Source organism: Gordionus sp. m RMFG-2023, chromosome 4, assembly GCF_954871325.1.
Source record: "Gordionus sp. m RMFG-2023 chromosome 4, tfGorSpeb1-WG-v2, whole genome shotgun sequence".
Taxonomy (NCBI): Eukaryota; Metazoa; Nematomorpha; class Gordioida; order Chordodea; family Parachordodidae; genus Gordionus; species Gordionus sp. m RMFG-2023.
Window position 1 is genome coordinate 24,206,444 of NC_088778.1, and position 14,108 is coordinate 24,220,551.

The 14,108-nt window shown below is 27.4% G+C and overlaps 1 protein-coding gene across 2 annotated transcripts in view; it reads left to right on the forward strand.

Annotated features, from left to right (window-relative positions):
• LOC135929119 (microtubule-actin cross-linking factor 1, isoforms 1/2/3/4/5-like) overlaps positions 1–14,108 on the forward strand; it is a 69,718-nt gene that overhangs the window by 6,016 nt on the left and 49,594 nt on the right. Inside the window, exon 1 of one of the 2 annotated variants that reach the window (XM_065465627.1) lies at positions 11,298–11,440. The exons of the other annotated variant lie outside the window; for it this stretch is intronic. Coding sequence (XP_065321699.1) covers positions 11,374–11,440 — 67 coding nt within the window. The 5' untranslated portion in view covers positions 11,298–11,373. Of the gene's footprint in view, positions 1–11,297; positions 11,441–14,108 lie in introns of those variants that run through there. 2 annotated transcript variants of the gene reach the window in all.

Sequence of the window (14,108 nt, forward strand, 5' to 3'; positions counted from 1 at the left end):
TCAGCAGCTTGGGAAATGATAAAATTCAAATTGGCCTATTATAGCAATATTCCTTTTCGGGTATATCACACAAGATCACACATTACAATTATTTTTTGCGAGATTTATATAAAAATTTATATGTTTCTCTACTACATTAGGTATCATTATCTTAAGATGAAATAAAATATATGCATTCTATATTAAAATTGTTATTTTGTGATATCTGAATCCACTGTTTGAAGGAAATTGATGTGTATGAGGTATTATTCAAATAATCGAAATCTATTGATAACTTACGAGAAAATTAGTTATAAGATTAATTAAAAATATAATAGAAACTGATCATAACTTGGTTGATGCAAAGGCTCTTGCCGCACAATGCGAAAACAGTTTTTTTATAGAATGAACCAAAATATCATAAAATATAAAATTTAATTATATAATATTTATTAATTAATACTTATATATTTTGGCGATTATTAATATACATCAGACACCTGCAGAGGTACCATTTGCACGGCCCGGCTCAGATTTAAAAAAAAACATTTTCGACCTAACCCATCTATTTATTTTGAATTTTTATATATAATATACGACCCAACCTGGCACAAGTATTTTATTAAAAAAATATCTAGGCCCGGGGCGGTTATTTAAAAATTTTTTTTAAGCCCGGCCAGGGTATATTTAAAAATTTTTTTTAAGCCCGGCCAGGGTATATTTAAAAAAATTTTTTAAGCCCGGCCAGGGTATATTTAAAAAAATTAAAATACGGACCTGCCCTTGTACCCAGGCTTAGGGCCGGGTCTGCACATTTAATAGAATTTGACCATATTCTACTGTCAATTGATATTTGACCGATCAAATACCAAACCCTGGTAGGTTCACTAACTTAAAATGAAATAAATAAATATACTTCTCAATAGTCAATAGTTTTATACACTAGGTGTGAGTTTTTGATTTACCACCATCCATTTAAAGTAATTTATAGAATGTTCTATAAATTATAGTTTATATAGTTAATAGTATTATGTGGTAAATATAAAGTGTTAACATGCAAAAAATTATTGCACCGCATACTTCTAGAGGAGGAATAAGATCCAATCACAAGAACGGGATTAAGATAATTGAGAATTTTAAAGAAGATGGGCTATAAGATAAAAATGTAATCAGTATGATTGCGTAACCTTACCACGTGACAAAAGCGACGAAAATAATTTAAAGATTTTTTTTAAAATTATCTTTATCTTGATATTGTTAAATTTATAATTTAAAGTTAAGATGTATTGTATTGTAATACAATTTTTAGCGACATTTTAAATGGTTTATATAAAATAATTTTTTTACATCAAATGATAATAATTATTAATAGTTAAATCGAGCCAGCCATATGCTCGAGAAAGACTTTCCGATACTGTAATTATCCTTATTATAATATAAAAAAAAATATTTCTTATACAATAAACATGTTTTCCTATACCAGGTTTATTAAATTGTTTCTTTCTATTTTATCTGTAGTATAATTATTTTATTATTTTTTAGAAAATTTGAAGATAAGAAACAAATGTAGGAATTTAAATGATCGACAATATTCTAATATTTATGATGCAAGCTAATCCATTTATAATATTATCCCAATTCACCAGTGGCGTGGACAAGGGGGCGGGTTTGGGGTTTGACCCCCCACCCCCATAACCTTCGAATTTTTTTTCTTATTGATAATTTTATTTAAAAATCGGTTTCAAATTTATAAAATACGATATCAAAATAAAATATTTAAAAAAAACAAATAAGAATTTTAAATTTTAAATGATAACATGGTTTAAAAATATATATTAAAAATTATATGTAAAATATTAAATAACAATAAAAATATATTGTAAATTTATTAGATATTTATAAATTTAATAATAAAATTTATATTGTTAAACTAATTAGATAGTTTTAAAAATTTTAATTAATTTTTTATAATTTTTAAATAAAAGAAAAATCATTTAATTTGGTTAATATAACGAGAAAGTAAAGGTGATCTCTAATATTTTTGGGATTAAAAATTTTAAACCTAGATTAGTTTCTAGATAGTCCAATCGCTTGATTTTTACAAAATAAATATTTTTATTCCTCTTATTGATACATTTTTATTTCAATTACAGCCTACGACGGAAACTTGATTAAAATCATCGGGACAACTCAAGTTAAAGTAAGTTATGAAGGAATCACTAAATAGTTACTAGCAGTAGTTGTAGAGTCGAGAAAGAACGCGTTATTAGGAAGAATCTGGATCAATGCCTTTAAAAATATTTTAAATAAATTCATAGGAAATGTCGACACTAATTATGAAGACGAAATCAATAAACTTATTAAAGATTGTGAATCCAATGACTAGCGAACCAATTAACAAATTAAATGTCAAATTACATTTAAGATGTGACGCCCAACCTAAAATAATACCACCAAGACGTATACAGTATTCAAAGATTGATCTTGTGGGCGAAGAACTGAATAGATGGATACACGAAAAAATTATTGAAGGTGTTTGAGAGAATATTATCGAACGGGTTAGTACTTTATTTTTAAAAACAAAGTAAGGTTCCTGGGTCACGATATAGTAGACAAGGGGATTCATGCTAACCATGGTAAAATTGAAGCAATAATTAACATGCCAGAGCCAAAATCTGCTGCTGAGTTGTCAACATTTCTGGGAATGGCTGGTTATTATAGAAAATTTTTGAATAACTTTGCTGATATTGCTGATCCGTTGTACAAAATGGTCAACGAAGAAAAATGGGAATGGAACTTAGAACATTCCAGAAGTTTTAATGATTTAAAGAAGTTGATTAGTCTCCCAAGGGACAATCAATTTGAAGGAAAGTGACACTATGTTCCAAGTTTATACAGAAAAAGGTATTACAAGGAAACACCTGGACCAATTAAGAAAGAGAGAATGCCCTAACACATTTGCATACCACGACTCAAAGATTTATTAGTCACAATTTTATTTTAAACAGCTTTTATTTTCTTTTGCCGGTTGAGTCTGAATACACATGAAACGCGAGATGACATTAAGAAAATCTCATTCTGATGGATTATCATGATCATATGATAAATTTCTTTGTGATGCCCAATTTTGGTATAAAAATCTTTGCAGAATAGAGTACTCTTTGAGACCAATAATGCTTTGCAGGCCCTTTCCATGTGTAATTACACTTTAGATTCCCTGCCTAATATCAAAATATTGTTTTTTATTTTAGCTACCTTACCGATTAGCACCTGCATGAATGAAAGGTCTTTTTCAACTTTGAAAAGGTTAAAAACCTATTTAAGAAATAGAACCGGTGAAAGCCGTTTAAATGGATTAGCCATATTAAATATATATAAGGAGATTATTCTAGATAAAAATTTGATTCTAGATGAATTAGCGAAATGTCAGAGAAAAGTAGACCACTCTTTATAAATTCAAATCATAAAATTGCTATATGATTATAATATGTTCTTTGCCATAAAATTTTTATATTCAAAACGTAAATGAATTCTTAGTCATAATATTTATATATTATATTATACTATTTTTAATAAAATATTGCATTTGCAATAAGAATTATTGGTCTGCATCGGCCATAATTTTTCAAGCCCGGCCCGAAATTATTTTAAAAAAGTTATGCCAGCCCGGCCCGAAATATTTTTTAAAAAGTTTTGTCGGCCCGGCTCGAATTTATTTAAATATAGAAATTCATTTTTATAATTACTCAAAATAAAAGATATATGGCATCTAGTTTTTATAAATAAAATCAAATAAATTTATATATTACATAAAAAATTTAACATAAAATTGATATATTTAAAAAAAAATTCGGCCTGACCCAACCCGGCCCGATTTTTTTTAAAAAGACCCAGCCCGAACACGATTTTCCTACTTTTGCAGATCTCTAATAAGAATTATTTATGTTTTGTTAATATACTCATTTTTATTAATTATAATTGTTAAATTAGATTTTTTAAATACCGTACAAGAATTACTCATATTTTATTTTATTGTAATTTTTTTTTTTAAATATAGTTATTTACAATAAATTTTTAATATAATCTGTATAAAATTTCTACATTTTGGAATTTATTTTATTGTATATTATCATTAAAATAAATACATAGTTAAATAAAGGGGTGTTATTTATACTAAAGTATTTTAATAATAAATAAAATCTATAATGAAATTTCTGCAAAATTTTGTTAAAAAAATTTAATTAAAATAATTATTTTTAACATAGAATAAGATATATTGAGTGATCATAAAAATGGGAGGTTTGGGGAGCGATTTCTTCTTTCTACACCGAATGGATTGATTAATTTACAATTGACTAAACATTGATAAAATTTTCAAAATAATGCTTTCAGTCGCGTATTAATCATAAATTTAGCCAAAATTTTGTTACTAATATTTTTTCATTTATGCTGGCTACTATAGTGGTTAGACACTAATAAAGCACAAAAATATTGGCAAAATTTTAATATGGGTATGGGGGCGAAGCCCCCCTCCCATTGATTAATCCTGGCTACGCCACTGCGATTTACATATATCGTTTATCAGGAGTTGGGCGGTACTGTTATACCACGAATGCTTGTATTTAAGATAATACGATCCTTTTATATTATGTGCTTTTACCTTTTTGATATTTTTAAGATACTTTATTTTCGAATTCTTGTATGGTCTCTTTGGAAAAATCAGCCACAAAATTTGATGTCATTTATTGCAGATTTATCTTTCAGCTCGTTGAAACAATCAACATTTTATAGTGCTCACAAATTGAAGTTTCAACGCAGCGTTTCAAAACGCAAATAAGCTGCGTTACGTTTTTTTAATTACATTTTGAAACGCTGCGTTAAAACGTTCAATTTGTGTGCACTATTATATAGATATTTTTATGCACTTCTTTTGATTGATATATTTATCTATCCGTTTTTATTGCTGGGTCGCACAACTCATTTATAGCAAATGGGTGGGAAAGCGATAATATCAATTTTTTGTGAAACACAGGTTAAAGATTCTTGAATTGTTCATCGACTTGCCGATTGTGCGGAAGGAATAGATCATTTTTTCCCTAAAAAATATCTTCTATTTAAGATACTTTTATTTAGCAAAAGATAAAAATATTTTTTATCTAAGAAAGGTACATTAATTTTTACAAAGAATCTATATCTGTATCTAAATCCATTTTAAAAGAACCTGCTAAACACTAAGGCTTATCAAGGGATTACGTTGAAACTGGGAATGTTACGAGTGATTTGTAAAATAATAAAACAAAACGAAAATATTTTTTATAAAATAGCAAAAAATTAAAAGGCCGGTGATGGACGGTTAATGATGCTTACTACCAAGTGAATGTATGGAAATATTCTAAATACCAACCTAATTTGCTAAATACCAACCAAAATTTATTAAAATGTAAAAAGACCCTTATTATTTAATATATTATAATGGAATCACGTGGTCGAGTCCGGTCTCCTATATATCATCCACCCAAGGATGGAACCACCAAGTTAGAATAAGAAAAAAAACATGATCAATACCGGGATTCGAACCCGTGATCATGGGATCAGTAAGCGAAGCTCTTGCCGACTAGGTCATAGAGGCTTTTTCAAAAATAAGGATTTTTCAAATATATATTATAAATATATTTGGTAGTGCCTATCCAAATGAAAAATAAACAAAATTCAAATTTGATAGGTAGTACCTTAAGGTAGTAAGCATCATTAACCGTGATGGACTAATACACAATACATAGAAAATTAGTTAAAATAAAGATAAATAGTTATAAAATCAATGCATGAATCGGTAAATGGTTATCTAATCGGGTTTGAGCAAATATCATGTGGGGTGAGAAATAATGGATCCGGGAAATTCTTTTTAACGAAATCAGGCAGATAGTTACGCCTGCTTTTGGTGAAAACAAAAAGATAATAGGGATGCGTTTAAGGAACTCCGCGACCTAATATCAAATACGAAATTCCCTTCGCTATTAATGCGTTCTCTTCCTCAGTAATGCATAATTATTATTTCTTTGTTGAAATCGAGATTCGCAATATAATGCATTGTCTCCGAATAAATGAAATTGTCGTAAAACTATATTTAAGAATGTTCGTCAATTCACTTGCTCTTAATTAATGCAAAAAAAATTGTTTTGTTTTTATTAAGGTATTATTTTGCTTGTTATTTTATTGACAAAAATGTATACATATTAATTACTTTTTTTAAAAAAAAACATTCATCAAAATTTAATGCAATACCAGATTTAGATAATTTAGAATGCTATTGACCTTTCATGTCAAACACTCACTCATTCCATATTGTTTTAAAAGAATTTATATCATTTTAATTTCTCACCCCGAACTATTCTGGAAGCGGAATTTTTATCTGGCCAAAAAAGGGGCTTTGTTTCCACTTTTTAAAGAAGTTTAAAAAATGGGGTCCTGATTTTGGTTATTTCAAAAAATTTAAGCCTAAATCAACCCTATTGCCATTTTGTTGGAAACGGTTCCTCGGAATTTTATAATGGATTCTCGTTCACTGAAGAGAGTGAATGCTTATTGTTAAATTCTGACTGCAATAAATCCTATATTAGTTTTTCTTTATATCTATAAAATATCCTAACTGAAACTGACATCTGTTTAAGGATTCTAGATATAATCTAATTTTGATTTCATTTTAAGGATAATTGTGTGCTTGCATAGGCGTAGCCAAGAATGGGGGGTGTAAAAGAGAGTTCCCCCCTTTAAAAATTTATCTCTTCTCTTAAATATCATTTAAACTAATAAAAATTCCCCACCCCCTTCCAAAAAATATATACAATATATTACTATAAGGAAGAATTTAAGGTAAAAGTTAATAACTTTTTAAAATAACGACTATTTCAAAATTTTTAGAAGAAATAATTATTTTTATAAAAAATAAGTAAAAACCCATAATTATTTTTATAAAAATCGAATATAGCTAAAGGACTATAATAAATGGACCCTAAGATATCGACAATAAACTTTATAGGGAAAAATCCACCTAATAGTGCCCCCTCCTCGCTTTAACAAAATCCTGGCAAGCCTATTTGCGCTTGTTTAATTCATTTTCTTACACATTTTTTTTATATATTAATCTTCTAACTTTCAAAACCTAGCTTCCAAAATAAGTTAATAGCTTGAATGTCCAATAAAGTTTTTTTACCAAAAAAATTATAGATGATTCAAAATTAGAGATATACTACCCTCCCCTTTCATCCTCCTTAAATTAAAAAAAAATTAAACACCTTTAAAACGCTAATGATAATTTTCAAGTTTATTATCAAAGATTTTTTTTAAAATAATTTTACATTTTTGTTTAGATTAAAATATACATTTAAAGGAATTATATCATTTTTTTTTAAATAATACAGTTTTCATTATTTATTAAAAAAGATTTATTCCTACAAGCTATATAAAATATAATACCTTTAATAATAGTTTAGTTATTTCAATCGACGTGTAAAATATTAGGTCAATTTTGACGATCAATAAAAAAAAAAAAATTTTTTTTTCAATATAATTTCATATTGATATTAATATTAGTTTCTTATAAGGGGATTATAAAAGTTTTTATGAATATTGTGGCAAAAAAAATGATAACTTAAATTTTAGTAATTATGTAGAAAAGGTCAAATGTCCACCCAGTCATCTTTTAAAGAATGCCGAAAAGATCAAATAAAAAAAGTCAAAATTTTCTGAAAATAATTTATAATAATATACCCAACATATTTTGAAAAATAAGTATCATTTATTTTTATTATTTTTCGCGCACATTTTAAATGAAATAAGAAATTTCTGAGAATGATATTTTAGAGGAAAAGTTAAATAGGTTGCGATGGTATCCATAAAATGTATTCATAGCCTCAATTTATTATGACCTTGGACTCATGAACTAAAAATTGCGGGAATAGCGTCGATGAGACCCGGTTAATTCAAGTTGCCCTGGGGCGCGTCTTTTCAAAATTAATGGCTGGATCATCTAGTGCCTGTGTGTACAGTTCACACACTCTTAACTATATGATTTTATAACCTTGCTTAAAAATAAAAATTACTCTATATTGGTGCCCTCGGTTTGTTGTCACTAGGGTATGGAATAAGGGAAGCTGTAGTAATTCATACATGTTTAATTATTTTGTACAAATACACGAATAACAGATTAATTATGACTTTCAATTGGTAAAATATAATTTAATACATATTTTTATACAGTTATTATATATTGGCATAGGCATATCCAAGTTTTTCCCCATAAATTTTATTGAAAATCTTTAAATCCACTTATTGTAGACTGGCTATATTAGATATTTATAAAAATAATTTTGGGGTTTCCCCTTTATTTTTTTTATTAAAATGCATATATTCTAAATATTTTGAATTATAGTCGTTATTATAACTTTTACTAATTTTTCCATATAATGATATATTGTATACATTTTTTGGGAGAGAGGGCAGGGGAGTGGTGTAGGGGGTAAATTTTTATTAGATGAAAATGGTTATTACGAGAACAGGTAAATTTGCGATGGGGGGAGGGAATTTTGCGCTGTGGATTGGCTTAGAATTTTCCTATGGAAAATAAAAGTTTCAACCCTAGATTATTAACTAAATAGATACAATAATAGTATGTAAACTATACAAGGGAAAGAAATTACATCAATGTCTTTATCTGTGCTTTCTGGTAAAATCTTCACTAGTTCCAAACTGCTTGTCATTAGTAAATCATCGCGAATACTTTTTCATTCAGCGGCTAGTAAACTTAAAATTTCAGCAATCTTTTTTAAAGGTTATTAATACTATAAAAATAACTTAGGCTGTGTCCTGGTTCCACTTATTTTGATACTTATTGCTGCTTAATTTAGGCAAAACAGATTTTGAGCTAGAATACCCTATTTTTATTTGTTTTAAGTGTTTGGTGACTAGGTGCATAACCGGGGGGGGGGGCTATCGCAAATTTCCATGTTCTTATAAATATCATTTTAACCAATTAATTAAATTTTTTATAGAAATCCTTTTTTTTTAAAAAAATAGTATTTTAAAAAGATATTAACTTTACCAATTATCTTTTCAAATTCTTCTTTATAGTGATATTTTCTATACATTCTTAAGGGAAATGGGGGGGGGGGGTGGATGGTTGTGTAGGGGGAAATATGTTATTAGCTTAAAATGATATTTACGAGAACAGGCAAATTTGCGATGGGGGGTAGAGAAATCCCACTCCTTTGGTTACGCGCCTGCATTATACATTACTAATAAAAATTAAAATTCGACTGAGTCTGAATGGAATATATGTATGTTCGACCCATCTCATTTCTGACAGATTTCAGGATCAGTCAATTTTTGGCCCTACCTGGATTTTATATTTTGAAAACCGGCTCGAGTTTTTTAACACTTGAATGTTAAATGGCATGATTATCCTGTCAGTAATTTCCTGAAGGTCAACAACAGGTTCATAACGCCCTACAAATCATAAAAAATAGTCAGCTGGGCCGACCCGATTTGGTCGACGACATAATTAGATTTTTCAATAGGTTTCCACTCATTTTTCGGCTGTGGACCCGTCTTGACCTATTTCGATTTACCTTTCCCTAAATTAATAGTTTCTTTTAAAAATTCGGCCATGCCCGCTTTTGAAAAATTTATTCTTTATCCGAAATGAAATTATATATTAAAAGTTGTTATAAAAATAATTCATAAAAAAATGAATTGACTTTTTTATGATGAAAAAATTTCAAAATTATTTTATCTTGTTTAAATTTATAATAAAAGGTACTAATTATTTCAAATGGCTTATGAATGAATAATCCTTTAATTGTATAAGGTGCTTTGTTATATTGAAAAAAAAATTAATATAATTATATATTTTTTTTTTAAATACAGTGTTGACCAGATTTGATGTGAAACATTTCCATATTTTTTAATTTATTTGAAAATAAAAATATTTGACTTGCAAAAAAATTGTTAAAATAACATTTATAAAATTCTTATCAATTTTTACAAGTTAAATAATTTTATTTATAAACGAATTAAAAATTATGGAAATGTTTTCCATTAAATCTGCCACAACACTGTAGCGAAGAGAAAAAAATAAATAAAATTTACATAATTGAATCGGATTTAAAATAAAATTACCTCATGAAATTGTAAAAGATTTGTTGTGGAATGAGTAATTGAATGGAATGGACATGTTCATATATTCAATACGTTGGATTCAATCCTACTATTTTTTTCGCGATTTTGAAAATGTCAAATAAAATGTTTATTTATTATTATTATTATTATTTATTATAATTAGTTTTTTTTTCACAATATTTTGTATAATAAAAAAAAGACGAAATAATAATTTTTTTAAAAAAATAAAATGACTTTTTTAACGTGTTTAAAGGAAAATAATAGGTAAGAAGTTAAAGAAAAGGTGTTGGAAAGGGGAGAGAGGGACGTTTATTTATGGGACAAGTTATGACATTTTTATAATATATAATAATTATGCTATTATTTATCATTTTAAATATCATCTTGTAATAGGTATAATATAGGTAATGTGTCTCGTATAAAAATAAAGTCTCATGAAAAATAAATAAAATAGACGAAATGTTTATTTGAAAATAAACTATTTTTTTTAAGCGATATATAGGTTTGCAGGGGACAATATCCATTTTTATAATACAGCATAATCATAAATATTGTTCATTCCATTTATCCTGTTACTTGTTCGAATCTGCTCTGCTCGCTCTGGATTGGAATAATAACAATATTATATATTTTTTAAGAGTATTTAGCAAACCCGTTGTTTTTTTTTAAAAAAAATCATTTTATTTATTTTACCGGATGGATGACTAACTTATTATCTCATTTTAAAGAAACGGGAAACTAGAGTCCTACAAGTCGGCTTACTTCAAACCCTAATAAGAATCAGCTGGGCAAGTGGGTATAAATTTTTTTTAATAAATGTCGGGCCTTGGCAGATTAAGTATTTATAAATTTTTAAAAAACTTTTTTATTATTTAATTTTTATCTCAAAATAACAAATAAAATAAACAAAAAAGAAGAACAATTATATTTTTTTTTACTACCTGTCTTTTATTTTATTTTTATTATATTATATATATTTTTTTAAATAAAATATTTTATATTTTTTTTTTATAGTACACCGAAATAAAAATTAATTTCGCACATTTTTATTTTTTTAAAAAATATCTTTCTTTTTTGAATATCGAAAAATATATAATAAAATCATTTTTTCAAATTTTCCAAATTAGTTGTAGAATTTCTTTATTTGAATTTGTTGTCGCGCAGATTCGAATTCCTAAAATTATTTACATCCATCCTAAAAAGATATTCCTATACGAATGAATGTATGAATACGTCCATTCTACTACTTACGCGCGTTGTTATGAGGATGCCGTAGGCAAAAATAAAGGTAAAAAAAATAGAATAAATGGGTGCTTATTTTTTTTAATGTATTTTTTTTTATTTACCCAGATGATTTTTTTTAAAGAGAATTAAGATGTTCCTTCTTTGTTCGAAGTCACCGTTAAGAGGCGCATGTTGATAAAATAAGTTTCTGTTTTTCGCGCGTTTTTAATATCTATCTTTGTAATTTTTTTATAATATCTTTAGTTAGTCACATGCTCACATTAAATTTATTTCCAAAATTAAATGGCAACCCCCAAAAATCGGACAATAATTCTATTTAAAATAACTTTAATAAAACAATGGCGACATTTAGAGTTTTGCAAAACCGGTCCACACAGCCTCTTCTCGAATTTAATATGAGGCCCGTACGAGAACTATTTTAATATGTTCTGCCGGTCCGTTTGGGAGGGGGAATTCATAACTCTTATCCATCAGGCCTGCTGCCAAACCTAAAAATTAAAATTTTTGATACTGACGTGCTAGAAAACATCTTGTTCAAAACAGAAAATGTTAGAGAATGCTATCATATTGAATTGAACTCTTTAATGAAAATAAAATATGCTTAATTATCTGTTCGAAGAAAGTATAGAGGGTTTTTAGTTTATCCGAAAAACATGAATCTTTTTATGCTAAATTAAACTCAAATAAAAAGGATTTTTGTTGTTCTAATTTACATAAATTATTAAAAATTATCATAGTTGTTATATCAGCTTTTATACACATTATTTATATATTAAAAAAAATAATACTTAAAGTTTACCGATTTGTAAAAAAATAAGTAGAACTCTTACTTAATCTATGAAAATAAAATATATTATTCTCCTATCTAACCTTTAAAAAAATTTTCATTAGATGTGGCATTTTTGTCAACCCATAAATTACAAATTTATTTTGAAATGGGGGTTAGCTTTAAGTCTAATTTATAGTAAACGCGTTATGTTCAAGCGGTACGTTGCATAATTTATAAATATGGAGCGTTATGCTATGCTATTGTTAGCGTTATTTCAAAAAATATTAGATCTTCAATGTGTCATTGTTAATGCTATAAAAAATCAGCTGTGATTTCGATATCGTTAATTAACGCAACCCTTGAACATAACGCGTTTGCTGTAAATTAGACCTTATTCATTTTTTTTCGTATCCTAAAGATATTTTTTAGAAAAATTACCAATAACTAATATAAGGACTAACTTATGAGTCATTTATTGACACCTAATTGTTTAAATAACAAAAAAAATTGTCAATAACTCTAGACCTAAGAAAAATATTGAGAAAAGTATCGGTGGTTTTTATAACTTTTTTTAAAAAAAATACAAGTTTTATATACTACCAACAAGGGATCAGCGGCATCCGGGTATTCATCCCCCCTCCAGATTTATTATATTTATATATGGGATAAATATGTTATCTAATCCGAATTTTTTAGATAAACTTGACTCTCCCCTTCACGAATATATTTGATACTGGTAATGAATGCTCTTTAGAATTTTTTTTCTATTGAGCTTTACTATTCAAAATAAAAATGAAAAGTAGTTTTTCTTTGGAAACCCTCAGCATCTGCTTGCTTAAATTCTTTAAAAATATAGCCTCTGCTGTTTGATTACCTGTAAGATCTCCTTGGTTAAGCAAGCATTTTTTAAGCGTCAAAGAAGTCAACCAATACGAGGACTGACAAAAAAAGAAGACGACCTAAATTTAGTAAATTGTATCTGGGCGGGAAATATATATTGACTTAAATTTTTTATTTTTAATCTAATCGACTTAGAAATGCAAATGATTGTTTTTTTATAAATATATCCGGTCTCACACTTGATCCAGATTAGTGTTGTTAAACGACTCGATTTGAGCGAATTTTGAAAAACGGCTAGCTCAATATTTTGGCCGGAATAGTATTTACCCAAACTTCGAGTGTGCTATATTTTTCTGAATAAAATATTGAGCACGCAGTTTTTTTAAAAAAAATCGGCTCAAATAGCCATTTAACAAACACTAATCCAGATCGATCCGAAAAAGAATTTAATATGATTGAAAGTATTTAAATAAATCGGATATATGAAAGTGTTAGGGAAAAAAAATTAAAATAATAATTAAATTTTTGACCAAGTCACGCTCCACTGAATCTGGAAATTACTTTTGCCCGAATCCGAACCGGCTTGAAAAATATATTTCGAAATCAAGGTACGACCCGGCCCTACAAATTTTTTTGACATTCAATCTAATAAAATTTTTATGCTGGAGAAAAGATCTTTGGTCTTTTAAAGTTAAAGGAATTAATTTTACTGAAAAAAAGAAAAAAAGTAGCTAATTTACGTATTTCCTAGAAAATCCATACAATATAATTTAAAGAAGATGGTAAAATATTTTAAAAATATTCACATCACAATTTAAATATCTTATTTTAGAAAGTTGTTGAGACCCCAGTAACGTTCTATCTAATGCATTTTCGCTGTAATGCACTCGCTGTATGATGATCCTGCAATATTTTCGATGTATAACATTTAGAGGAATATCTTTTCGCTATATTACCTTTTGCAGTGATGACTGAATAAATATTACAGATAAATTTTTGAAACAAGGGTTGGGCTTAAAGACTTTGAAATGAAATTTCATTTATTACCCGCCATGCTTTAATATTATAGATTTCTAAATATTAATTTTGCGGAACTCCATAT